Genomic DNA, 24,576 nt, shown 5'->3' on the forward strand with positions numbered 1-24,576 from the left:
GCCGTAAGGTACAAACAGAAAAAGAAGCTCCAGACTTTATGAGTCCAATTTAAACCCTGTCCCTACACTATGGTCTGTGTATAATCCCCGTGCCACCAGTAACAAAACTTCTGCAGACACCCAAGACTGTAAGCCCTTCCTCTTAGAGACGTCACACAAAGGAGAGGAGTAGAAATGAACAGTCTGATCATTCTTCAGGCATCTAGAAAGAAGCAAATATAACTGAGTGGCATTAGCAATTGCTGAAATCTCGTTTGGTATTCCAGAGGTCTTGATGACAACAGTCATTCGGGAATGTTATTGCATCACCAGGAGTGTCTCTGAGATGTTGCATTTTATAGACTGGCATCTCTTGCTTTACCTTCCAGTGATGTCATTGGTGATCATACACAGGGCTTTTGGCTACAGAGGAAAATATTCTCCTCTTGTTCTAAGCCCTTGGCTCTGCAGATTGGTTTTGTTTTGTACTTTGGTAGGAACATTGCCCAATAAGCTGTGTGGTAAAACCTCTCCACCCCCAGCCAACATCACAAAACTCCTAATGATTTACTTGGAGCTGGGGCTTCACATGTGGGATCAAAGTTCTTAGGCCTATTTAATTCATCTGCATCTACCTCTGCTGGTTGTGCTTGCTTCCTCCATTCATGAAAAGTACCTTACTGATCAGCTCTCTTAAAACCTGTAAGGACACTTCCTGGCTACATTCTGAGCAAGGCTAGCAGAATCAGTCCCTCTGTGCATAAAAGGTCCCAGATAATGACATTCAGGCCAAATATTCTATCAAAGATATTTTACTTCATATGTTTTTCCACAACTCAGCACATACTTTAATCACTGGAATGGACAGGCTGACTGATCGCTTGGCTGATTCCCCTAGATCCAACACCTAAAATTAAATGTTCAAAAGTTACAGAGTCTTCGAGCTAAGGCTGCTCTCTGCACATTCTTTGGAAGCCAGAAGCCCAAGTCAATGCTTACTGCTTTGTGGGAGAGCAGAGGAGATCCTCTGAGAGCTGGCAACCATATACCAGGCTTGGTTTCTAAAGGGAGACCAAAGAGGGAGCATGGTAGTTTGGTTCATCTCTTTCCAGGTATGTGATTGGCTGGTTCTGTCAGGTTCACAGGAACACATCAGCATCTCCAGCTAGCCTATTCTGCAGACATTCAGTTTACTGGGAATATTCTAATGTTAGTATTGCCAAGAGAAGTGAAGGACAAAGTGCTTAAGATGAACAATTGCTCAGAAGGGCACACTTGGGTGGCAAGCAATGGTACTATTAACTGCAGAAGACTATGTGAGGATCCTTCCATAGTAGTATTACTCATGAGGAAGTTTCAATGAGACTTGTGGTGTTTGCAGTGCTTAGTCAGAGAAGGAGAGGTGGGAGAGAGTTGCAAAGGGACTAAAGAGGGAAGAATCTTGGGAAGGGCAAAGAAGAAAGACAGGAAAAACAAATCTGTGTATCTCAGCCTAAGAAGGGCATGAAGACAACACATGCCCCAGAATAACAGTGCCACGAAAGCCACAACAGAGATCACTGGTGGGAAGGGATACTCTTCTTTCCCCTCCTTCTTTTTTAATTTACTTCAAAAGGATGGCAGGAGCATGAAGCAAACTGTTATTTATGTAGTGGCAAGAGACATGTATTAGGACATCTGTTTTAAGGAGCTGCTTTAAAAAGAACCACAAGAGTGGAGTGTGTTTGTAGAGCGTAGCAGGCAACCTGCAGAGTAGCAGAAAGCAAGACAGCAGTGGTGCTCTGCGTGCAGACAGCCACAAAGGGCTACAGGATTGTGTACATTTGTACTCCTTGCCAAACCACCCCACCCTGACCCCTGTGGGTATTTTACAAATTGCAAGGAGGTGCTGTTTCCATATTTTCTGCCCAAGAACATGGATCCCTTCTCTGTTGCTCTCCTTCACGACTCCTTTTTCTTAAGTCAGCAGCTTTTAAATTCCAGCTTTGAGTCTTTTAAAAACTCACCCTGTTTCAATGAATATCCAAAATGTATGGCAGAGGAATGCAGAGCTGGATGCTACTCTATCCCAAAGATGAGGCCCCGTTCACCTGGAAAAAAGGAAAAGCAGGCTGAGAGATTTTGAAGCAGAATACACGTCTAACATTCTGCTCTAGTCTCTTACTGACTGCTGAGTACAGGAACAGGTAGAAAACCTGGACACTGATTTACTAAGATGCTGTAAGAAAGTCCATTACAGCTCATGTGTTGCCTCTGCTTCCCAGGGGATAAAAGAGAACTTTGCACAGCTTTCTGCTCATTATCCTTCTAACAGCTGTAGTTTCACAGCTCGGAAAGTGTTGTGGTGTAGGACTCAAGGCAAAAATCAGGTGTGATCCATAGTGAAATGAGAAGGGCAAAGACAGATGGCATGAGGCAGCCATCCCACCAGGAACACAGTGTTGCAGGTGCCGGGCAGTTAATTTCTCAGGTTAGCCAGGTGAGAAAGCATGTTTGATAAAGACCAGATGAAAAATGAGCATAATTGCTCTTTGGGAGATTCAACCTCTTCGTGCCAAGCACTCCTTAGAACAGAACTCTGACAAAACTCATGATAAATTTGCATCCATATCCACTTTCCAAGTTTTGGTAGGAGAATCAATGGCAAATACCACTTCAAAGTAGTAACCAGTTGTGTTACCTCTGCTTTTCTAGCTAGCCACTGTAGGTAACAGAAACATTACACAACTAGAAGTGAGAGTTTGAGATAAGAGTAGCTGATATCACTCTAGTAGGAAGCAGCTGTATTTCTCTTCTACACTAGTGGCTGTCAGCAAGCAACACTGAGCTGACTTAAGATACCCCTACCTCAAGGGAAGCATTATCCTCTGTATTTGCTCCAGTACTGTGTGTTCTGATAAAAACCAAATGTGTCTGCTAAAATCAGTTCATGCTGCAGTTACTACTTTGAATGAAACTTTGTTTTCAGTTACAAAAATTCTCACAGCACGAAGTAACCATTTGGAGTTCCACAGAAATTTACTGGCTATGCCTGCTGTTAACTGTGGCTGTACTTCTGTGTTTTGTAGCTGAGTACAGCCTGCAATGCAGTTTCATGTGTATATAAGCCGCAAATGGGATGTGCTTTGGACAAAATTTCATATTTCAAAAGAGTTCCATAGCAGTCAAAATAGCTTGGAGTAAAATTTGGCAACAGGGAATTTAATATCATGCTGTTACTCCACAGGTTAACAAGCAGATGTCATTATGTAAGAGAGGTGGCATCTTTAATTTTGGTTGATGTAACTAAAGCACATCCATCTAAAGTTGGCTTTATGTTTTTATTAAAATTCAATTTACATTGAAAATAATGGTCATTTAACGCCCAGACTGCATAGGCTATCCCACTGAATACCCCTTCCCTGTGCCTATGCAAGTTGCATACTACCCCCTGCAGGACTTACTCTCAAGGAGATGTGGGCTTCTAAACACTAAGACCGCTTTTGGAATGGGAACTCTGGCGTACTGGGCTGAATACCAAGAGGTACCCAGGCATACACAATATATGGTTTTTAGTCTTTCTTTGAAGTATTTCATGGTTTACTATTCTGATGTCTCTTCAGACCTTGCCAACATTAAGCTTTTTCTGTTAGTTTGTAACCACACAGAAAATATAAAATAGTTCAGTCTCAATACATTTGGTAGGTAGGTGTTTTATCCTAGCTTGAAAGTGTATGGTTTCCTTTGCATAGCTGTTTGAGTGCATCACTCTTGTTTCAATTGTGACAATTTGGCTTACACCTCTCTTTTCCTTGTGTGAAGTGGGGCTTGAGCGCATTGCACCATTCTGTTGCATGCATCCTCTAGACATGCTGTTCCCTGCTATGGAATTATGGACAACTGCCCAAATTTTTCCCAGAATACTGCTATACAGTTGCAGACACAGTGGCAAATGCAAGCTCGCAAGGACACTGATATATTCAAGGAAAAAGACTGAATCAGTACAATAAGCAGGCAACAGTAACAGGTGTATAGTATAGAACACCAACTGGAGGCTCTGCCTTGTCTACCTCGTGCAAGCTGATCTTGTTTCCTATGGTTACTGCTCCTGCTAACCTTAGAATCACAGAATCAACTACATTGGAAAAGACCTTCAAGATCATCAAGTCCAACCATTACCCCAGGACTGCCAAGTCCACCACTAAACCATGTCACTGAGGGCCACATCTACATATTTTTTGAGCGCTTCTAGGGATGCTGACTCCACCACTTCCCTGGGCAGCCTGTTTCAATGCCTGATCACCCTTTCCTTGAAGAAGTTGTACCTAATATCCAATCTAAGCCTTCCCTGACACAGCTATTACTTGTTACATGGGAGAAGAGACCAGCCACCACCTCTCTCCATCCTCCTTTCAGAGAGTTGTAGAGCCCTATGCATTTCAGCTGCCAGGTCTTGCACCTATCAAAATTTGGGAAATGTCTCTTTCTCCCTCTTCGGAGCACACGGAGGCCCACGGAACGCAAACATAAGCAGTACAAACAGGGTAATTTACCACTAGGTGGCTGGACCTCCTTTTTGTCCAGCTCTGGGTTTTGTTCCTAGCTCTGAGTGACAGTGCTCAGAGCAGAACAATGGACTCATTGTAAGCTCCCTCCCCATCCCCTTTATAACTTAACATTTTTAAACAGCTGATGCTTTTAGCAGATTTACCTTTATGATGAATATTTCAGACTTCTCAAACCTACTGAAAAAGCTGTGCTGATATCTAAGAAAATGATACATCTTTGCTGAGACAAAAATCTCCCTCACTCCTGTTATTTTTTTCCATTCCATTACATGTGTAACACAACTTTCATTGAGTGTTTCATTTCACATGTGTATGCATAAGCGCGACACACTTAACAGTTCATCATTCAGCTGGGATATAGCATTATGAAGTCCTGAGAAGTCATGACATAGCAGATACATATTTTGGTCTGGTGAATTTGGTGACATAAGATTTGTAAAACTCTTAGATACTGAGGTTGATGTCCCTGTGATTCAGGGCAGAAATGTCTGTCCTGGGCAAAATTAGCTTTCCTTTGAGAAAAATTATTATACTCATGGTCAGTCTCTTCAAAAAGGTTAATACTTCTGGGTAAAAACACCAGCTTTCCTGATGACTGCAGACTGATATATTATACAGAGCATGGAGACCTACTTCAAAAGGCAAATTTCCCCTGCCTGAAAGCAGACAAGAGGAACAAAGTATGCATCTGTTTCTTGAAGATATCACTTCTTTTTTTTTTCCCCTTATCAGTCTCTTCTTCACACTTTCACATCCGTTATTGTATTTACTGGGTCCACATTGTGTGTTTATAGATACATTTGTATCCTTGAGTTCCAAACAACAGAGAGGTACAATTTTTAACTAGATTTACTTTAGTTGTTTTGCTGTTGCAACACTAGCATTTTATGCTTGCCATTTGCAGGAACAAGAAGGAGACATAATCCCTGTCTCCAAGGCAGTATGATCTCAGATGCCAAACCTGGAAATCTCAGGGCCCTTTAATAGCTGTGCAAAGGTCTGAAGATACGTGAAGATGTGATGGTGGTACTTGAAATGGTAAGACCGAGGTGAATCTACAAATAAGTCTGGGGTGGGATTTCTTTTATTTTCCAAATATTGTCTCAGATATCAGTTATCCACAGTTCAATTTCCTTAAAGCACTATGACATCAAAGAAGGTTGATGGTATAATTAGTGTGGTAGAAAAAGAGCAGGAAATCAAATTCTACGTACCCAAACTCACAGGGAAACATGGGTGGTGAAGCATACAGCAAATGACAAGCCTCTGAAGAAACAGACTTCAAAAGTAATTGTTCAACCCAACAAGAATATTAGTGGCTACTCTGTTCTCATCTGCGGGGAAGTTTCTGGGTTTTTTTAATATAACTGGAAGAGAGTAAGAAAGGGTTGGAAATGTCTTCTTATTGGACTTAAAACAAGTAAATTGTACATTTTTCTAAGTGCCTTCCTTTCAAAAGTGCCTGAAGGGTATAGGTGCAGTTTATTATTGAAGCGTAACCTTGCACTTGGAAGAAGCCCAGAAGCAAAGTCTGGACCCAGTTTACTTGCTCTTTGAATTTTTCAAAACAGAGGAGTTCCCAGGTAAACAGAGGAATTGTGTGGCTAGCTTGAGTCTTATCTTCTGCTACTTAATCCTGTTACAAATGGCATGCTATTGCTGAGCAAAGAGGACTATCTGCCAACGATGTAGCATTACCACAGGCAGGATGTATTCCTCCCACCCTACTATGGGAAGTAAAAAGCCCCGACAACACAGCATGGTTTTGTAATGACCCTAGTACTGCTATTTTATGCCTTTTTGGAATTTCATATTTGTAAGTATGTTATTTACCTTGTTCCTAAGCAGGTCCACCAGTATAAACTATACAGAATATTGCTGTAAAATACCTGGTTTGCTGGTGTTATTGAAAGTGCTATGTTTGCTGTGGCAGCTCTCTGCATAGTATCTGAGAAATGAAAAGTGTCAATACCAAACATAAAGGAAACTGGTATCTGTGATCCTGCTATGTGGTAACTGTTGTCAGATATGAATGGAGGTGTGTATGAAGAACAAGACATAAAATTATGAGTAAATCAGGTTAAACATACCGAACACCTTGCTTGGGATTACCAGCTCACTTGCAGAAACTCCTGTAAAGTCTTAGTAAACTGTTAAGAAGTCCTGGATACATTCTGTCATGTAGTCCGACAGACAGGAGACACTGAAGTCACAAGGATGGCAGCCCTTTTGCCGCTCCTATTGCCATAGCCCAGATGAGCAAGCATGTTCCCACCACAGGTGAGGAGTTGCCTCCCTGCAGCTGGAGTGCACTGCAGATCTGGCGCTTCCTCCAGCAGGTGCTGACTCCCTTGAGTACCTCATCACTCTCCCCAGGAGGTTTTGGATCAACTCTCTGCTGTGAAGGCAATGACACAGAGTGCCTTCAGATCACAGCATCTCTACAGCCATTTGAACTAAAAACAGTGGGGAAAGAGTTGCTTAGATTTAAAATGAGAGCTTGTTGCATAGTTGGCTTTTCCCACTCTGTTCTCAGCATGATAATTTGAGGCCCCACCTGCACAGAGGTCTGGGGGCTGAGCTTTCAACCAGGCTGGTCAAACATCTGCTCCAACACCTTTTAGCTCCTATCTAGTTCATGGCTTTCAGCCAGGCCAGGCTGAAAGCTTTTCTAAAAGCTGGGCTGTGAGATGAACTGGTCTGCTAGCCTCCCGTCCCACCACTCTGACTGCAACTTGCATTTAAAGCCTGCAACCACCAGATTTGCAGTCTTGCGCTGTCTCATCCTAACTCCTGCTTTCACTCACTGACCTTCTGACAGGTTTACAGATCTGCCTGGAAAGAGATGCCAGACTGATTCCTGAGGGATTGTTCAGGTGAATAACTCTGATTCAGGCTCACAGGAAAACAAAAATCTGCACAGGAGGAGGGAAGGGAAGCTCAGGTGGCTTAGCGTTGAGTAAAGAAAACCGTTGGAGGGAAACATCCTCAACCACTACTAAAAATGGTGGATTTGAAGAAAATCTTATCACCATTAAAACACACTCAGAGGAAATCCTTACTCTCCTGAGTGCTATTACAGAGTAAACACCATATGTTAAAACTCTGAGCTGTGAAGCGAGGGTGTCCTGTGTTATTTGATGAAGAATGGCTGAGAGCAACTCAGCAGGCCTCGAAAAACCTAATGGACCTTAACTTTAGAAAATTACATGGTGCTTCATTGTGGGATAAACATCAGGTGCCCTTTTGGATGGAACACTGTCAAGAATTACACCAGAACCCTTAGGTATACACAAGCAATAGTCTGTGTTTGGGAAGGGAAGTTTCCAAATTTGCAGTTTGTCCAGTGCTGCCTTTAGCAATACAAAGTTAGAGGGAAAGTTGGTGCTTACTGGAGTCTAACAATCAAAGCACCAGTAACAAAAGGGGAGGCGACTGCCCATATTCTGATTGTAGCAACCCCTAATTCAGGACTGCAAGTCTGTGTTTCTTTTGTAGAATAATGCATATGTTTTATCTCATTAAGTCTCGTCACTGCCCTGTGCATAAAATGGTTGTAACAAGTACTTTACAGTTTATGCACTTTGGAGCCAGTTTGGATGTAGGAGTGTATGGAACCACATCTCCAGTCACTGTGTGACTGAGCTATGGACTAAGTACGTCATACTGTTTATGCTTCATCATTGTATAGACTTGTCAGGGGAATTAATAAGAGTGAGCGCTGTAAAAAACTCCAGAACAGGGGCTTGCTGAGGCACTGCAGTACATAAACAGAGCTGTCCTTCTGAACGTTTGTCCCAAGCAGCACCACGGTGCAGCTGCAGCCCAGAAGGCTGCTCTTTTGCTTTTGACCGCACAGAGAGAGAGGGAGGAAGTGTAGCACCGCTCCCACCCTTCCTCTCACAAGCAGCAGAGGTAGCAGCTCCCTGTGCTGGGCAGAAAAAATACCTCTTCCCTCCCTCAAACGAAGGAAACAGCAAGGTGAATTATTCTTCCCTACAGTTCCAAAGTAGCATTGCTGGCACTAATGGTTGGCATATCTCATTTTGCATATGTTTGCTCTAAGGGGACATCTGAGGCTGCATCTTCATGTCTATCTGCTTAGAATGCTGCAAGACTTGTCTGGGCTGATCTTGAACAAACCAGCTGGCAGACTGCAAGCAGTAGAGCTCAGGCCAGTAGGCTTGGTGACCATTATTGTGGATACTTGGTAGTTCTCTTTAAGTAATTTGCATCCTGGTTAGTAGCTGTCATCATCTTTGTTCCAAAATCTGCCAAATGCTGGTCGGAAGTGGAGTGAATACAACTTGTAGCTTCTTAAGGTATTCTTAAGAACACTTGACAGAATGGATCCTTATACCAAAAGTACAGCATTCAGAGAAAGAAATTAATGCTCAGATACATATTCTCTTGAGAAAGTAAAATCAGACATAAGGCAATTGCTTATGAGTTATTATTTGGTACACCTTAGTTTCAGATTCTGGCCTTTAACTCTGTAAATGTATAGACATGCATAATGATCTGTGAATCATCCTAACAACGTTCTTGTTATCAGATTATAATAACGTTGGGCTGGTCCTGCAAAGGGATATTATTACCCAGTATTGAGAGCTAAGTTTTATATGAAAAAGCAGCTCAACACTCACCAGAAAGCCACTAACCAGCGTTAGCCATAACAGTAATCTATCAGTACTTGCACTTGTGAACTAAATGAAAGACTTGTGTTGCTCCTGTGGGAAGCAGAAGTCCTGTTCACAGCTGGGACACAGCATATAATTCCATCAAGGCCAATACAACTTGTATCACCACTTGAGTTTGGTTCTATGGAATTATTACCTAAAAACTCCTCTTAAACCTAAACCCCGACCCCCCATCAGTGGTTGCTCATTTGCTAAGCAGAAAACTTAAGTGTTTTCCTGGTTGCAAAACCATCAAATGAACACAAATGGCATTATGAGCTAGTATGGTGTTTAGATTGAAAAATATTTTGAGGTAGATAATACCTCCACCTCTCTAAATCTTGTTGTATGTCAGAAAGCTCTATGGCTTCCCCATGGAAAAATATTGCTATCCTATGAATTTCAGCTAAAATGAAGTGTCTAGGAAATAACAAGACTTATGGACACAGACACTGAACTCCTTTTAGACCACAACCCTTTATCTCACTAAAAGTGGCACGTGGTGAGATTAGTGATGTGATAACTCACACAACTCTGGTCTTCAATGTGCTCCTTAGCCATTTCTCATCTCCAGCCACTCTGACTTGCATTTCTTTTTCTCTGGAAAATGTCAAAGAATTCATAGATCAAAAAACAGGAGTTGACACAAAGATAGAGGTGATGGATCTAAGAAATGATTGAATTGAGGAATTAGGTGGGAAGTAAGGATTTAGAGTCCACAACTATTCCCCTTATGCAAATTTCTCAAACTTCCTGCACTTACTACTATTAGACTTGGCCAGTCTTTACTCAGAAGCCCACTGATATTTACATCTTAGAGATGAAAAGTGTTTATTTCATCATTTGGATGGGATTTCTTCTCCAATGTCAGTAGTAAATCAAAGAATTACCTAGTGTTAGGAAGCGCTGTGCTACTAAAAACATTGCTTTGTCATTGAAATATGTCCATTAGTACTCCTGTGACTAGTCTGTTGAATTATAAACTAACGGAATCTGAATAACTGTCTTGCCATACTGCAGGGAAAGGTAATGTTGCTCCTGCTTAGTATCACCTAAGGCTTTTGTGCCAAGGCATCACACTGGAACTCGGTATTGACTGATAACTAACAGTGAATTTAAAGTGCTGTCACAGTCATCTTGCTCAGCTTCCAGACCCAGGTGGCCAAAGCATGTAAGAAGAGATCCACCAGAGATGGCACAAAGCCAAGGGATTTTTTTACCTTTTTTTTTTTAATCTATCCCTGTTTGTTTAGGACAGGAGATAAAATGTGTTTGTAAACCAGAGAGGTTGCTGCAGGTGCAGAGGACTCTGTTCCAGCTGGCATTCGGAAAGATCAGTTACCTACATCAAAGCTGTTCTGCTGCCTTTGCTGTCTGGTTGCTTGTTTCTGAGGCTGCACAGGAACTCTACACACAAAGTGAATTAAAAAGAGCAAGGTTCTGTGTTCAATACCCTCTTCAAGTGGGCAATCTAGTCATTAACACCGACATCCTAAGTTCTCTTAAAGCTGATCAGGTCACGGGACAATGTGAAATGCTTTTGACATTAAAATGAGACTTGGCAATGCTATACTATTCTCGATTGAGAAAGCAAGTGAATTCATGTAATCTGATGCTATAATTTATGTAGCTTGCATTTCTTTTTAAGTTGTTGATTTGGAATGAATGGATTAATACACAAACCATCTGAGATTGTTACTGAATTTATTGTAATCAATATTACCCTGCAATATTTTCCTCTTGCCTGTGAAGCATTAAAATGCTAAAGGGTGCCAACACGTGGTGTTAGCAGGGTGTTATGACAGGAATACTACAAATGTTTGTACAGGTTGTCACCAATATTTGAAGCCACTTGTAAAAACAGCACCTTAATATAACACATTATTACCATACCCTACTGTATGTATGTACTGATGTGTTTTTACTCGTTGGTACAGAACCTAAGGATCACTAATTATTCACCCTTTTCTGCCTCCTTCCCATGGGTGGTCTTGCAAAGACACAGTGTTAACAATACCCTAACAATAGGCATAGGGACAACATGCACGTGGTAAACTATACAGTCATAGTTAAATTGTATGGATGTGTTGCATTAATTTCACATTTACTGATAACTGCTTATTTTCACGGAACCCTTTCAGCAGATCTTTTCTTAACATCTACCAAACCTGACAGACAAATATTTTCCTTCTCTTTCAAAAAAGACACATGACAAGGTCCCATAATAAATATGAAGTGATCTTGAACCAAAGACTATTTTTTGTAGTTCTAACAATATACTTTTGAAGTGTGTTACCTTACAACCCTGTAGAGATGGGAAATGTAATTTATTACAAAGAAGTCTTCTATCTTTTGAATTAAAATATCGCACTTACAGCTAGATCAGAAGACTTTACAGACTTGAAACACTAAAATGATGATATTCTTCAGCAAAGAAATGCTCTTAATTATTCTGTTAATGCCAGACCACATGGACTTTTGAATCCCAAACAGCCTATGAATACAACTAAGCCACGTAACTTTAAAGTTGACAAGTCCAGCATGAATTCAGAGTATGCTAAAATATAAACCCTAGAAAGCATTGTAAAATGGTTCTTCATGCGTTCCTGTGCGTGCAGTGCATACAAGTTCAAGTGGGAGGTGATCTGAAGGCACCCATTCAGAATAACCTCTACAGTACAATTACGGTCTTGCTCCTTCTCATTACCACTGCTAAGCTAGAATCGTGCTGCTCTCCTGCCTTTTCTCCCCGCGCGGGCTACAGAGCGCTGTCCCCTGCTCCCTCACGCTAGACAGGCTGTGTAATTCGTCACTGCCCCTGCTTTGGTCTCCCCAGCTGTAGGGGGGAGGGAGGGAACCCCCCCGCCTGGCACCGCTGCGTTGTGTGCAACGCCACGGCTCGGGGAGCCCGCCGGGTACTTTGCCGAGGGAGACGTCGCGGAAAGAGAATGGAAGACACCTCGGCTTGGACTGACAAACCCGTAACGAAGACACGGGCTCACCAGACCCCATTACAACTCTCGGGCACCTAACACGAGCAACACAGCATCTACCCCAGCGCGGACAGGTGCGGTCACTAACGCCCACCTCGCGGAAGGCTCCCCCCACCGCGGCTGCCCTGCACGGCCGCTCCCACGGCCACTCCGCCGGACCCGTTACGTAACTGAGGCGGTGGCGGCGACAGCCACAGCCAGGCCGCCCCCTCAGACAAAGACCGGCCACAGCCCCCGTGCTATCACCCTCAGGGGAGCCACATCACCAGCATCCCCCCGGCCCCAAGACCCGCGCACCCCGCCACTGAAGCACACACACACGGCTCGGTGGGGCGGTGGATGGAGGGTGGTGAGATAGAGGAGGGGCCGCCCAGGGCCGCCTCTGCCCCGCCCTCAGCGCGCCGCCGCGCAGTCCGATTGGCGAGGCGCCACGCCAATCACATCGCGGCGGCTGCCAGTGGCGATCCTCGCTCCGCCCCCTCTCCCCTTCTCTGCGGGGCGGGGCGCGCGCGGCCGCCGTTGCAGCTGTGGGGGCGGGGGAAGGAGCGAGCGTTGTTCGGGAGGGCTCGGGGCACCGCGCGGCTCCGGCAGGGCAGTGCCGAGCAGCACCGAGCCGGGCTGTGGTGGCGCCGAGCTCCCCGCTCTGCCCCGGCGGCTCCTTCCCTGGCCGCCGCCTCTCTTCTTCTGTCTGCCCCCCTCCCGCTGCGAGTAGCCGGGGCCTCCTCCATGCGGGAGAAGAGGAGGAGGTGGGAGCTGCTCGCCGGCCATCCCCGGCGCCCGGCAAGTCGGAGTCGAGCCGCCGTCGCGCCGCTCTTACCACATCTCTCCACGGCGAGCAACCGGCGCTGAGCCCTGCCCGCCGCGCCGTCCCAGCCCCCTTTCGTATAGATCCCTCCCGTCTGTTCCCCCCTCTTCTTACTCCTTTCATTCCCCACCCCCCCCCTTTGGTTCTCAACCTGGCTGCGAGCAAAGTGTCTTCATGAGCGCAGAGGATGTCCGGGAAGCACTACAAGGGGCCTGAAGTCAGTTGTTGCATCAAGTATTTCATCTTCGGCTTCAATGTCATTTTCTGGGTAAGTGGGCCGGTTGCACGGCGCTTCGTGTCTTCCTCTGCCACCTTCTTCTCCTCCTCCCGCTCCGCCGATCGCGGGCTGGGCACGGCCAGGAATGAAAACCGGAGGGACCGTGTAAAAGCGGAGCCCCGGGGTCGTGCGTGACAGTTGGGCGCGCGGCCGGCGGTTACGGGTTTGAATGGGGCTTTCGGGGGTGCCGTCTAAACCTTCCCTTTCTCCCTCCCTGTAGTCACCTCCTGCCCGCCCGGCTCCAGGCAGCCCTTCCCTGGGCAAGTTGGCGTGCTGCGTCCCCGCACCTTGGGAGGCTGCGGGCTCCTCTTCCCTTCCGGCCCTCCTAATTGCTTTTGTTGTAGGTGCGAACAGGGTTTTTTGCCTCTTTCCCCCCCCTCTTTTCCTACTCCCTTCCCCCTCGTCTGGTTTGTGGTGGGGGAGGGAGCAGCTAGACACTCGGGCCTGGAGAGCGAATTGATCTATATGTTTTCCTGCCAATATCCCTGTTAAATACAAATAATAATCAAATCACAGCTCAAGTTCTCTAAACAGCGCAGTTTAAGGCAATGATTACACAATGGCGAGGTTGTGTACAGCACGGATTTATTCTGGTTAGCTATGAAGACATAGTAGTAGCAATAATAGGATGGAGGAGGGAGGAAACTGTATTCCCACCCATCCCTAAAGTGTAAACCCGTGGAAGGCTCGGTTGGGCATTCGCTGGGATGCCTGGCAGTGCTGCTCGATCTCCTGACTGCACAGTATGTTGTTGCACCATTCTAGCACTGGCTTAGAGTAGGCAGAACTGCATAGTGAAATGTAACCTGCATATAGTAGCTTTTCTAGCATCTTCTCACTGTTGGATTTGAAAGAGAAGCAGCTGGTTTTAGATTTACATGCCAAATTTCGTAACCACAGAGGGGAGGGGGTGAGCATTCTCACACATAAATGATGAGGTTTTATCACTTCATAGAATGTTACAGTTGGGTGAAGGCTCTTACATGTGCATTTCCCCTCTTTTCATGAGATATTCCATTCAGCAATGAGAAACGGGCATAAATTGAGGTAGGGTGAATGTGTTTTTGAGGTGCTTTGAGGGCAAGTTGAATACATATCTCACGGAGTTGCTTCTTCGAACTACAAGCATGAATTGGGGACCCCCCCCCCTTGAAGTTTTCTGAATGAAGGTGGGGAAGAATAGAGGAGAGGAACCCCCACACCAGTACTGAGCTTGTGATTGTCACCCTGCTGAGAATAAACGAGGGTGGTTATGTGGCTAGCTGGTGTTCTTAGCTAACCTCATATCTGTGTTCCTGGAAAGTAAAGATGCTTGAAGATGTTTTGGAAGAGCAGGAGTTGTGATTAATTACACTTTTATGCTGAAATACCTTTCTTTAGTTAGCAAGTAAGCTGATGGACTGAAGGTGGCTGTGGTTTCATGTCAGTGTTTACTTGGCCCAAGACTGACCTGTGGAGATCAATGATTGCAGGCTTTGTAGTATTTTGACCCTACAGTGCCTCTTTTTATTGTTCACTCAGTTTTTAGTGGTTGAGTTTGCCATTGGTTCTTTTCCTGTGTCTCTTTTCTCATTTTGATTTCCCTGGGTTTATGTTGCTGTTGAACACAGATGTTTTTCAGTAGAGAGCAGAGCAGCGTGAGGAACACTTGTGTGCCACGTCCTTAGAAGAGAAAGATTATGGTGAAATATACATGGATGTGTGATCTTGCTCCTTCAGGCACCGTCAGTTTATAAGAAGCTATATACCGAGTAATTTTCTTCATCTTACTCTCTGAAGTTTAGTGTAGGGGTGGTGCAGGTGGGGAAGCTGTATGTTTTTATGTATTTTGTGACTAGTTGTTTTCCCGTTCCTGTGCTGTTGAGGCTGATGCAGCATAGTTTTTGCATGGCTGCAGATGTTTCTCTGTTGTAACTGAACGGGTTAAAGGATATTTCGCAAGGCCACATGGCTTTATACTGCTGGAACACTAATCTGAAGACCTGACTATATCGCACACTCTGCCATTTGCTTGATGTGTGGCCCTTGCTTACAGATTTCCCCTTTTGCAAAATGATAATCGTCTCATTTGTGTCCTTGCCTAAACTTCTTGAAATCCACAGAGACAAAGCATTTCATAGGAGTTTAGTCATTTCTTCAGAATACTGTAATCTCTTTATGAGGGAGCCTGCAGTTATTACCATGTCTCTCATGATTTGAAGTGAAAACATAGGCAGTTACTCTTGTAGAATACATTTTAATGTTGCTTTTACTGAATTAATAGCAAACCCTTCAATATTCTATCATGAAACTGGGCCAGAAAAGCTGTAAATGCAAATTACAAGTTTGGTTGGCTGTTCACAAAAAAGCTATAATCAGAAATAGCCACTGATGTAGTCAATGTAAATACATTGAAATGATGAAGAGAGCGTTGTATTAACCCCATGATGCCCTCCAGGAATCTTGCTAACATGGAGATATGTAGAACACCTTTGTTAAAACTTCTGCCTGAGCATTACTATACAGTGGGTTTAAGAACTTTTTAAGACTTTAATGTAAACAAATGGGAAAATACACTCTAATCTGCATCATACACCATTGGACTATAAATAAAAAGAACCATTTGGAAGAGTAATGGTTTTGACAAGGAAATTGTCAGTGCCTTGAGCAGAGGAATATTATAGACCTGATGAAATGATGTTGGGAAGGATTGTACATACTACTTAAACCGAGGATGCTACAAGAAATCAGAGGCTTTATGCCACAGAGTATGGGCAAAATAAATGATCATTTTTTTTATTAATTTTTTGTTTTTGTGCTGGTCTCTTATTTCTTTCTTTAAAAACCACAACTGAATTACTAGGATAATGAACATAGGAAAGTTGCACTCAGATGCTGGGTGGGTAGCTGTAACTAAAGGTGGCTAGTAGGCTCTTTAGGAGGCAGTTCTCAGTCTTGCACCACCTGAGGTAATGTATCTGTGTTTCATACTGTTGTAAAAGATGGTATTATCCACTGAGTCTACGCTTAATTTATGCTTTAGGCGTACTTACCATTTTTTTTTTTTAATTCAGTATTAAAGTTGGTAAATATGCTGGAAGTGTTTGTTGAAAAAATATTTTGGGATTACTGTGTTCTTATGGAAAATGAAAGGTCGTTTGGCAGTTGACAAAGTAAGGTTTAGGAACTGAGAAAGTTAGAACTCAGTATTATGTTTCTCTTTCCATTGCTCAGCTGCCTTGTTCTGCTGATTGTTGATTAGAGCACACATGTGTGCTTTAACTTGAGTAGCATAATGGCTGTGAAAAAGCACCATGTTGTGTTTGCTGTCTTTCTAGGCTGGTGGAATAGACAGTGCTTTTTTTTTTTTCTTTTTAATGAGCCTTTATGTCATTGTCTAGGTAAACCATAATGTAATTTGATTTAGGTAACAGGCTGCGGCCCTAATACAAAGTAGCAGAAGAACATTTTTCTGTTGTCAAAGAAAGCAAACAAATAATGCCTCCTCTTCCCCTTCTCCCTTAGACTTCTGTGTAGAATGGTGTCAAAGTTACAGTGCAAAAAGTAAAAGTAGGCTGCCCTACTTCCCAAAAGGCTAGAACTCTTTCCCCTTCTTACCCCTTCTACTTCTGTAAAACAGTTTAAAGCCAACTTTTGGTTCCAAGAAAAATTGCTCTGTGTTTTATTAGACTTGATGGAAACTGTGGATAGATACTGGTGTTTAGCTCTCAGTTTCAATCCATGCTTGATTGAGCTGACCCTAGTCTAATTGGACAGATGTATAAAAAGCACTTGACACCTCAGAAACCTTTGCTTTATCTGATGATTCCGTTGTGAGAGATGCTGCAGTTATGATACATCAGCATATTACAAGTCATAATTTGTGTTTTAATTTGCTGGCATCTGCTAGTTTTGATGGCAACCATATGGGAATCTGCATTGTCTTCTGAATTACAGGAAGATAGCAAAAAGAAAACTGAATAAGGTTACAGAAATGTGCTACGGGAAAAGTGTTGGAAAAGTGCACTGACCTTTAAGGGACATCAAATAGATTGTTTATGAAATTTCGTATGTTGTTGATATTTTGTTTTCGAAGGGGCGGAAGATCATTTTCCAATGTCAGCTGGTTTCCAGATATCCATAAGGGAGTTTTGGCTATGTAATTCTCCCTTACCACAGTGATAACAGGAAAAAAAAAAAAAAATTCATTGTGGAGCTTGTTCCATGCAATTTTCAAATGTGTTCTGTGGCATTTGGTCTCTAAAAAAACTGCATTGGGAAGATGCCTGTGCACTGGAAGGGGAAGCATTCTGTTCACTCCCCTTTCACAATCGAGTGATGTTTATTTACTTTTAAAAAATTCCTTACAGCAGAGATAACTTAGATTTTCACAAGTGGTCTTGTTAGAAACAGAACAATGCTTGTCTGGGGAAAATACACAACTGTTTTGTGGCAGTGATGTACATACTGATGAAATAGATGTAGCATTGTGAGCTTGGGATTCCTGAATTTCTTAGTGTCTCTTTCAGCAGATGTAGCTCCACTCTTTTAAATGCATATAAAAATACACTAACTCTGCTGTCTCCAGGAGACTTCAGATTTGCAGAGGTCATTCTTGGAAGAAACATTTTCTTTGCCCTGCCTTTCCTCTTAACTTTGTGGCAGGCTGTATTATTGGTTGCACAAAATGAAATAGGTGAGAGACATGGGTGAAGCTGTTTCCTTTCTCCACAGTATTTGTTTTGCCAGAACTAAGTGTTTGTAAATATTATTGTTTCAAGCTATTTTAAAATAAGTTTGTGAAACTTTTATGAAACAGTTTATAAAAGATTGAAGAAATGGAAGGGCACAAGAAATAGAAAAAAATAATCGTGACTAGCTGTGTGATGATTTCTGTTTGATATCCACATACTTCAAATGAATGTTACTGGAACTATCAAATGCAGCGTACATATTTTTTTTTCTGTGTTAAAGATGAATTTGGTACAAGTATTTACCAGTCTCCCATCTCGATTAAATTAGTTGTAGTGAGTTTTGCTTGGTGGCACATATGTCTCATGAATCCTTAGTGTCCCAGTCAGATGCATGTGAATGGCACCCAGAGTTTAGGCAACTGCAACAGAATACTTCTGCAAGTGACACATTTTAGGAACATTTGTATGTGCAAGAAGCAAGTTATTGTTGATCCTTGTCCATTCCCCTTGTTTCATGTTGATAATGTTTTTTTAATAAAGGCACCACATCCATGTCATCTAACAGTAATTTTGAAGGTGGACATGTTACCTTAATTCACTAAGACACCCTCTTCCTGATAAGACTCTTCGGCTTTTTTATACTGTATGTACATATTCAGCTACAGTATAAGATATAATAGTAACATAGAAAAAGCAACCATGAACTATGATGGGGAAGAAGGGCTTTTTGTTTTCCAAATGGGAACCCAAACCCATGTTTTTGAAGAGGAAAAAAAACCCCCAAACCCTTCTATCAGGCATTGCAATAGATGTGTAGGGTACTTTCAGATGGAAAATGCAGGGGAGGAGTGGGTAGGGGGATAGAAAAGAAAAACATAAGGAACTTGTGTCTCAGTGGACAGGAGTTTGGAAGTATGCTTGGAAGCATGTATGCAATCTGTTCTTAAAGAACACTCTCTAAGTCCTAGTTCCATATATTACAATAATCCTGAAGTACTTCTTAGCAAACTTTATTCCTTAAACTCTATAAGATGCAATAATTAATGATTAGCAGAGGATAAGAAACTTGAGCTTATGGTTAGTAAAACAACACTTGCTTTTGTTTTGGGCTCCATTCCTACAAATAGAATTCTTCTTGAAAATGCATTATAAACTCTTTGGCACTAGGGCTACTGCAAGTTATAAATTTGGAACAAGAAGCTGATGTGTTGTTAAATGCTCAGTCTAGGTACTTCAGTAGTTCATACTCCATTAACCAAGGGCAGTAATCTGTGAAGATTTGCTATAAGCATTTAGGATATAATGGTTTGTTTCCACTTGCAGCTGGAGGTGAGAGAGAATATTTTTGATCCAAAGAAATCTTCTGACCTAATTCTAGTCTTCAACTATAGTGCCGTAGGATAGAATCAGTCTTTGTACTTTGCTTTGCCCAAAATATGCAGCGCGTTTTCCAAATGCATGGCTAGTAGCCTGTCAACAGGACTGTAATTGGTTTATTGATATAGGCAGGAGCAAGAAGCTGAACAGCTCATGAAGTAACCCAGCTCTGTTAGAAATGACCCAGAAGTCATAGTCAGCATTAACTATTAAAGTGCCTTGCAGTATGGTAATTTTTTTAACTTGCAAATATCTGACCCTTACTTTAGCTAGCATTTCATAGTGACTTCATGCTCTTGTACCATTTTCCATCTTATTTCCTCATTAAAAATTAGCAGATGCTGTTGCAATGCAGTAAAGAAAGAAACCAGAAAAGCTTATCCGTTTTTGCCATGTACTGAATTGAATTCCGCCGTGGTTTTAGAGTGCAAAATCCAGGAAAACATAAATTCTTCTGTACTGATTTGAGGCCTAATTTGTTTCTTTTCTATTGTACTATTGTGTGAGCTTGGATAGCATCCCAAGTTTTGTGACTGTGCTGCTGCTTCTGCCAAAAAATATCCTCTCTTGTGGATCACTGGGAATATAGATTTCCACTGATTTCAGCAGGACTATATACAGGTATAAGTGTTGGTGTGGGTGGATGTCACTGATGGCACAGGATGCTGTATAGCTGTTTCTGTAACATACACAGAGATCTAGAGCAGTCCAGCCTTCTCTGGTGTTTAAAATACCTTCTCTGGTATTTAAAAATGTCACTAACACACTGAGGCTTGCAGTCAGGGGTGCTTGATTTGGTATCAAGCTCTGACTCAGTGTGATCTCGTATAACCTCCAGATGGCCTGACTCGTGGAGATGCTAAAAACAGTCAGAGCCTACTTTTTTAGCTGTATAATATAAATGAGGTAAATGGCAGTGGGGTGGTATTTATTTTAATACACATCAAACTCCATATCAGATTCTTCAGCTAATGTTTCAACTTCCCAGTCTCTTTCCTCTGGACAGCATTTAGAATAAGTGTTTCAGCACACACAGAGGATCTTATGAATAAACTGTCAGTTTCCCACAGAACTGGGAAAAATCAATATGCATCTTCCAGGCCTTGAAAATCCCCCTGCTCCTAGTGAAGGCTCCATTACATCAAATAGTATTGAAAATCATTTCAAGCAAAGTTTCTAATGTGTGGTGATGGAACACACACACGTGTGTATGTATATATATATATAAATACACATTTTTTGCAATGAGGCAAATACATACTATGAAAACAGTTTGTATGCCTATTCTCTGTCTGTTGCCATCTGGTTTTCTCAACAGCAAAACTTCTTACAGAAAAATCAAAGAATTGTAGGAACTTCTGCCTAAATATGTTGTCTTTCTCATCGTTAAGCAAGTAAAATTATTTGTAAAAGTATTTGATGGTACTTCACGGTATTGTATTCAAAGAAAGAGTCAAAAGGAGACTAGATGCCTGTAGAGATATGAAATATTTTGGGTGCATAGAGGCTTCTGTTTTGTTTTCCTGAATATAGTGTTAATGAGTTAAAACCTGAGGATGTCTACTGTCATAGCTGCAGTAAGTTCTTGTTCCAGGATAGTGAGTATGATATAAATGAGACTGCAAGAATGCTTGCAGTAGTTCAGCCTATTGGGTGTTTCCTAGCATTAGTATCCTACATTTAATAGGAGTCCAGCTTAATTTACTTTGATTTAGGGGCAAATCTTCTGTGATGTGGAACATGATGTCAGGACTTCCTCTGTGTCAAGAGGGCAGACTCTCATCTGAGCTCTGGTGCCTCAAGCAAAGATGCAGCAGAGCTGTGAATGAGGTGTCACCCCTGGCAGATCCACCTGGTATCTGTCATTGTCAGAGCCTGTATCACAGGTTCTCCCTGTTGGATGCCTTTCCTTTATGTACCCATGTGCAGGACATAACTTACCCTTGTAAGGCTGGGTTCTCTGCTCTTCCCTGTCACTACATTGCATCTCTTCTGGTGCATTCTGTTTTCCAGCCACCAGTGATTAAAAATTCTTTGAAGGGGGCTCCCTCTAGATGCTATAAATGGTTTATATAAAAGCAGAGACACTGAAGAAAAAAGTTTGCAGATAATGTATGGCAAAGGTTTTGCTGCTTCACACCATGCTTCAGTTAACCATGTCACCTTGTGGAGGAACTTGAGAGTTTGTCTTTGCAATGCCCTGTGGTTAGAGCGTTTCAGGCTGGACAACAGAATTTGGGAAAGGTGACAACATAAAACATTGAGTCCTACCAGCTAACGAAGAAGAGGGCTGGCAAATATCCTGGGTCACTCTCGGCTGGGAGTATACTGGGGTGTTCTACTATGCTCAAAGCAAGAGTTTCAGATATTCTAATTTTTGCCACTGAAATATAAAACTAGAAGGGTAAAAGATAGCATTTTGTAGAAGTTGCCAGTTTATGTGGTATATGTTTAAAGGAATGAGTGTGATTTCAGTCAGTGCAACAATAATTAAATATGTAATTAAAAAAGAAGAAAAACTTTTAAAATTAGAAGCCTTGTTTTCCAAAGAGTTACATAATTTCTAGATAAAAATTCAGCCATTTGACGTGAAGGCTATTAAAAATATATAGAATATGCATGATTGCAGTTAAAAAATAACTAAGTTTTTAATCAGTGTTGCTTGGTTTCACAGGCATCCTCTTGTTTCTCTTTCAGTGGGCATCCAGGGGATGTGAAGTCTTGCTGCTTTCCTAATAGTCTGTTTTATTTTTTATTTCATCCCCTTCTCTGAATGACTAGAAGGGCCTGTTTCTGTAGCAGGGCCACTTCCTGCCTTGGTTGTGGCAGTGGTTTCATGACTGGTTTTGGTGTGCTGCCTTGCAAATTCTAGTATCAAAATGAGAGCAGGGAGCTGCAAATGGCTGAGGCTGGCACTAGGCTGCAGAACCTAATGTATTAGTACAGCTTCAGGGGACCGGTAACAGTCAGTTACCCAATCTGACTGAGAACTTGCTCATCTGGGTCAATTTCTATTGACTTGCTCTTTGGCTGCAAGAATGAAGTGTGGGAAGATGGTAGGACTGTCTCCTCCTTTGTGTATAGATCAACTTAAAATGATTGTGCCAGCACGGCCTGTTTCAACTCCAGGCAAAGTGGTTTTGGGCTGTGGAATACACAGAGGCATCTGACATGACGCTGTGTTAATGATTACTTCAGTCCAGTAAGGACTATTATGTAGACCCATGTGCTACTTAGAATGCTCCTCCAGTGCGCTTTTATCTTCTCTATTTTAGTGAGATTTATGGTTGCTACATGTTTTCTCCTGATTGCTCAGTGATGTTGGAGAAGGAAAGAGCAGTGATAGTCTACCAAGTTTATTGTAATGTGAACTTAATTTGTATATGAGTGGACATCTATATCATTTATCTCTGGTCACCCACCAGTAGTGCTTCCACTTCAGCTATGCAGGGCTGAGTGTGGTTTAAAAACATTGGTTTCTTTTACATGTAAACAGCTTCCTTCCTATTACAAGGTGTGCTGTTATTTTGAAGATGGGCAGAACTGCTGCCTGGGTAGTGTAAAAGTTTGTGGTGGCATCTGAATCAATGTTTATTTTGCAGAATCTTTTCCGTGCAAGTAGTTAGTGTGTTTGACTCAAGAACACAAGCCAATTACATTTCTATATGGTCTACATCCTTGCTGGGCTTTGCTCTCCTTCATTTTTCCTAAACCCCTCTCATACCTGTGGGAGAGGAAGGAGTTCCTGAGCAGGCACAGATAACAGCTTTGCATATTAAAGAAAACCAGTATTAATCCTGATGAGACTTAGAGTGAAGGGTACTTGCCACTGAGGCAGGTGAGTGAGTTGTGGCTGCTATATGGCTGTTTTTGTCTTCTGTTTGAGGTGCTCTTCTGTGACTGTATTGGCTGTTCTGCAGAAGTGGTAACTTCTGACAGAGGCAAAAGGACATCTGTGGGTAGCAGCAGGTTTTGCCTTCAGCTTTCTCCATCGCAGAACTTTGTGTGATTTCTGGTGAACTCATTATCACCTAATATTTTGTATATTATTTTAAATGTCATGCCTAATAAATGACAGCAATGATATATTCAGCTCCTTGTGGTTTTATGGTCAATAGCAGTTGATTACTGCCTGGATAAATTACCATGTCCCTTGTAAATACCTGATTCTTCTTGGCTTTGTTCTCCTTTCTGTTTGTGCTCTATTCCAGCTTGCAGAGGCTGTTCTCTCTGTTTTGTTCTCCAAGGAGCCTTTTTGTATCTCACTATGTGTCTGTGCCTGGTCTCCCTCCTGTCACCTGAAACCGAAACTCAGTTGGGTTCTGTGTTTTTAGCACCCAGGACCCCCTTCATGGTCACTGCCATGCTCTGAGAGATACAGTTTGCTTGGCTCTCTACTGGAGTCCAGCCACCAGTCCACAGGAAAGTCAGAGGAAGTAAAAACAAAAAAAACCCAATTCAACAACAACAACAAACCAAAGAAGAAAAAAAAAATCCCAAACTCAAAAGCCAACAAAACCAGTCAAACAAAAGTCCCCAGCACTGGCTTTTTATATACCATTTTATAAGGGACTTGTTACTACTTGACAAATTTTTTCAGTGTAACATGCAAGCATTTCTTCTTGAAACAGCAAGCTTCAGTGTTGATGCAAGACCTCACAAATAACACCTGCAGAGATAATCCTTTAGCTGATGTGTCAAACTATAAGCTGGTGAATATCAAAAATACACTCAACTCTGGCTCTGGTGTAAAGAATTTCACATTTGAACTTCATTAACACCTGCTGCAGGAGTGAGGCATGTAGAATCAGGTGAGGTGGAATGGATGGGGCTATGATGGAGACTGTATGGTCAGCAAAGATTTGAGGGATGTGGTGTCACTTGTTTGAACCACATGGGAGGCTTGTTGCTCTTAAGCATAGGGTCTCAGTGATGTTTCTTGAGGCTGGAGTCTAGGACTAAAACATTAAGAAGCTGCTGGTGGTTGTTGCTGTAGTGTTTAGAAGCATCCTATAAAGTCTCTAGTATTTTAAATTGAGAGTTAGTAGGACTCCTTTTTTTGTGTTTTTGGGGAACTATCAGAATTTCAGTAAGTACATCCTGTTTGTTTAAATCTCTTTAGTGCACTATGGTCAGATTTTTTCATTTAACTGGCTATCCTGTTCCAGCCTACTACTGTAACATGTCTTAAAAATTATGTCAGGCAATACTTACAGGGAAAGGCAGAACAATTTTGGTGTAGCTGT

At 42.3% G+C, this 24,576-nt stretch overlaps 1 protein-coding gene and 1 long non-coding RNA gene across 3 annotated transcripts in view; both read left to right on the plus strand.

Moving 5' to 3' along the window:
- Window positions 1-5,178: 5,178 nt before the first annotated feature.
- LOC133216326 (uncharacterized) lies at window positions 5,179-11,102 on the plus strand. The gene is made up of 2 exons (XR_009726619.1): window positions 5,179-5,575; window positions 8,605-11,102. It is a non-coding gene; the product is annotated as an uncharacterized LOC133216326 (long non-coding RNA).
- Window positions 11,103-13,137: 2,035 nt separating this feature from the next.
- The window catches only part of TSPAN5 (tetraspanin 5), an 85,091-nt gene continuing 73,652 nt past the window's right edge, over window positions 13,138-24,576 (plus strand). The window contains exon 1 of one of the 2 annotated variants that reach the window (XM_061360944.1): window positions 13,138-13,271. In XM_061360944.1, the coding sequence (XP_061216928.1) occupies window positions 13,191-13,271 (81 nt within the window). In that variant the 5' untranslated portion in view covers window positions 13,138-13,190. The remainder of the gene's footprint in view (window positions 13,272-24,576) is intronic. The other variant, XM_061360945.1, reaches the window with a different exon arrangement.

The sequence above is a fragment of the Neopsephotus bourkii genome, unplaced genomic scaffold (assembly GCF_033783945.1).
Source record: "Neopsephotus bourkii isolate Nb327-2 ecotype Australia unplaced genomic scaffold, CSIRO-AGI_Nbou_v1 NB_1037, whole genome shotgun sequence".
Classification (NCBI taxonomy): Eukaryota; Metazoa; Chordata; class Aves; order Psittaciformes; family Psittacidae; genus Neopsephotus; species Neopsephotus bourkii.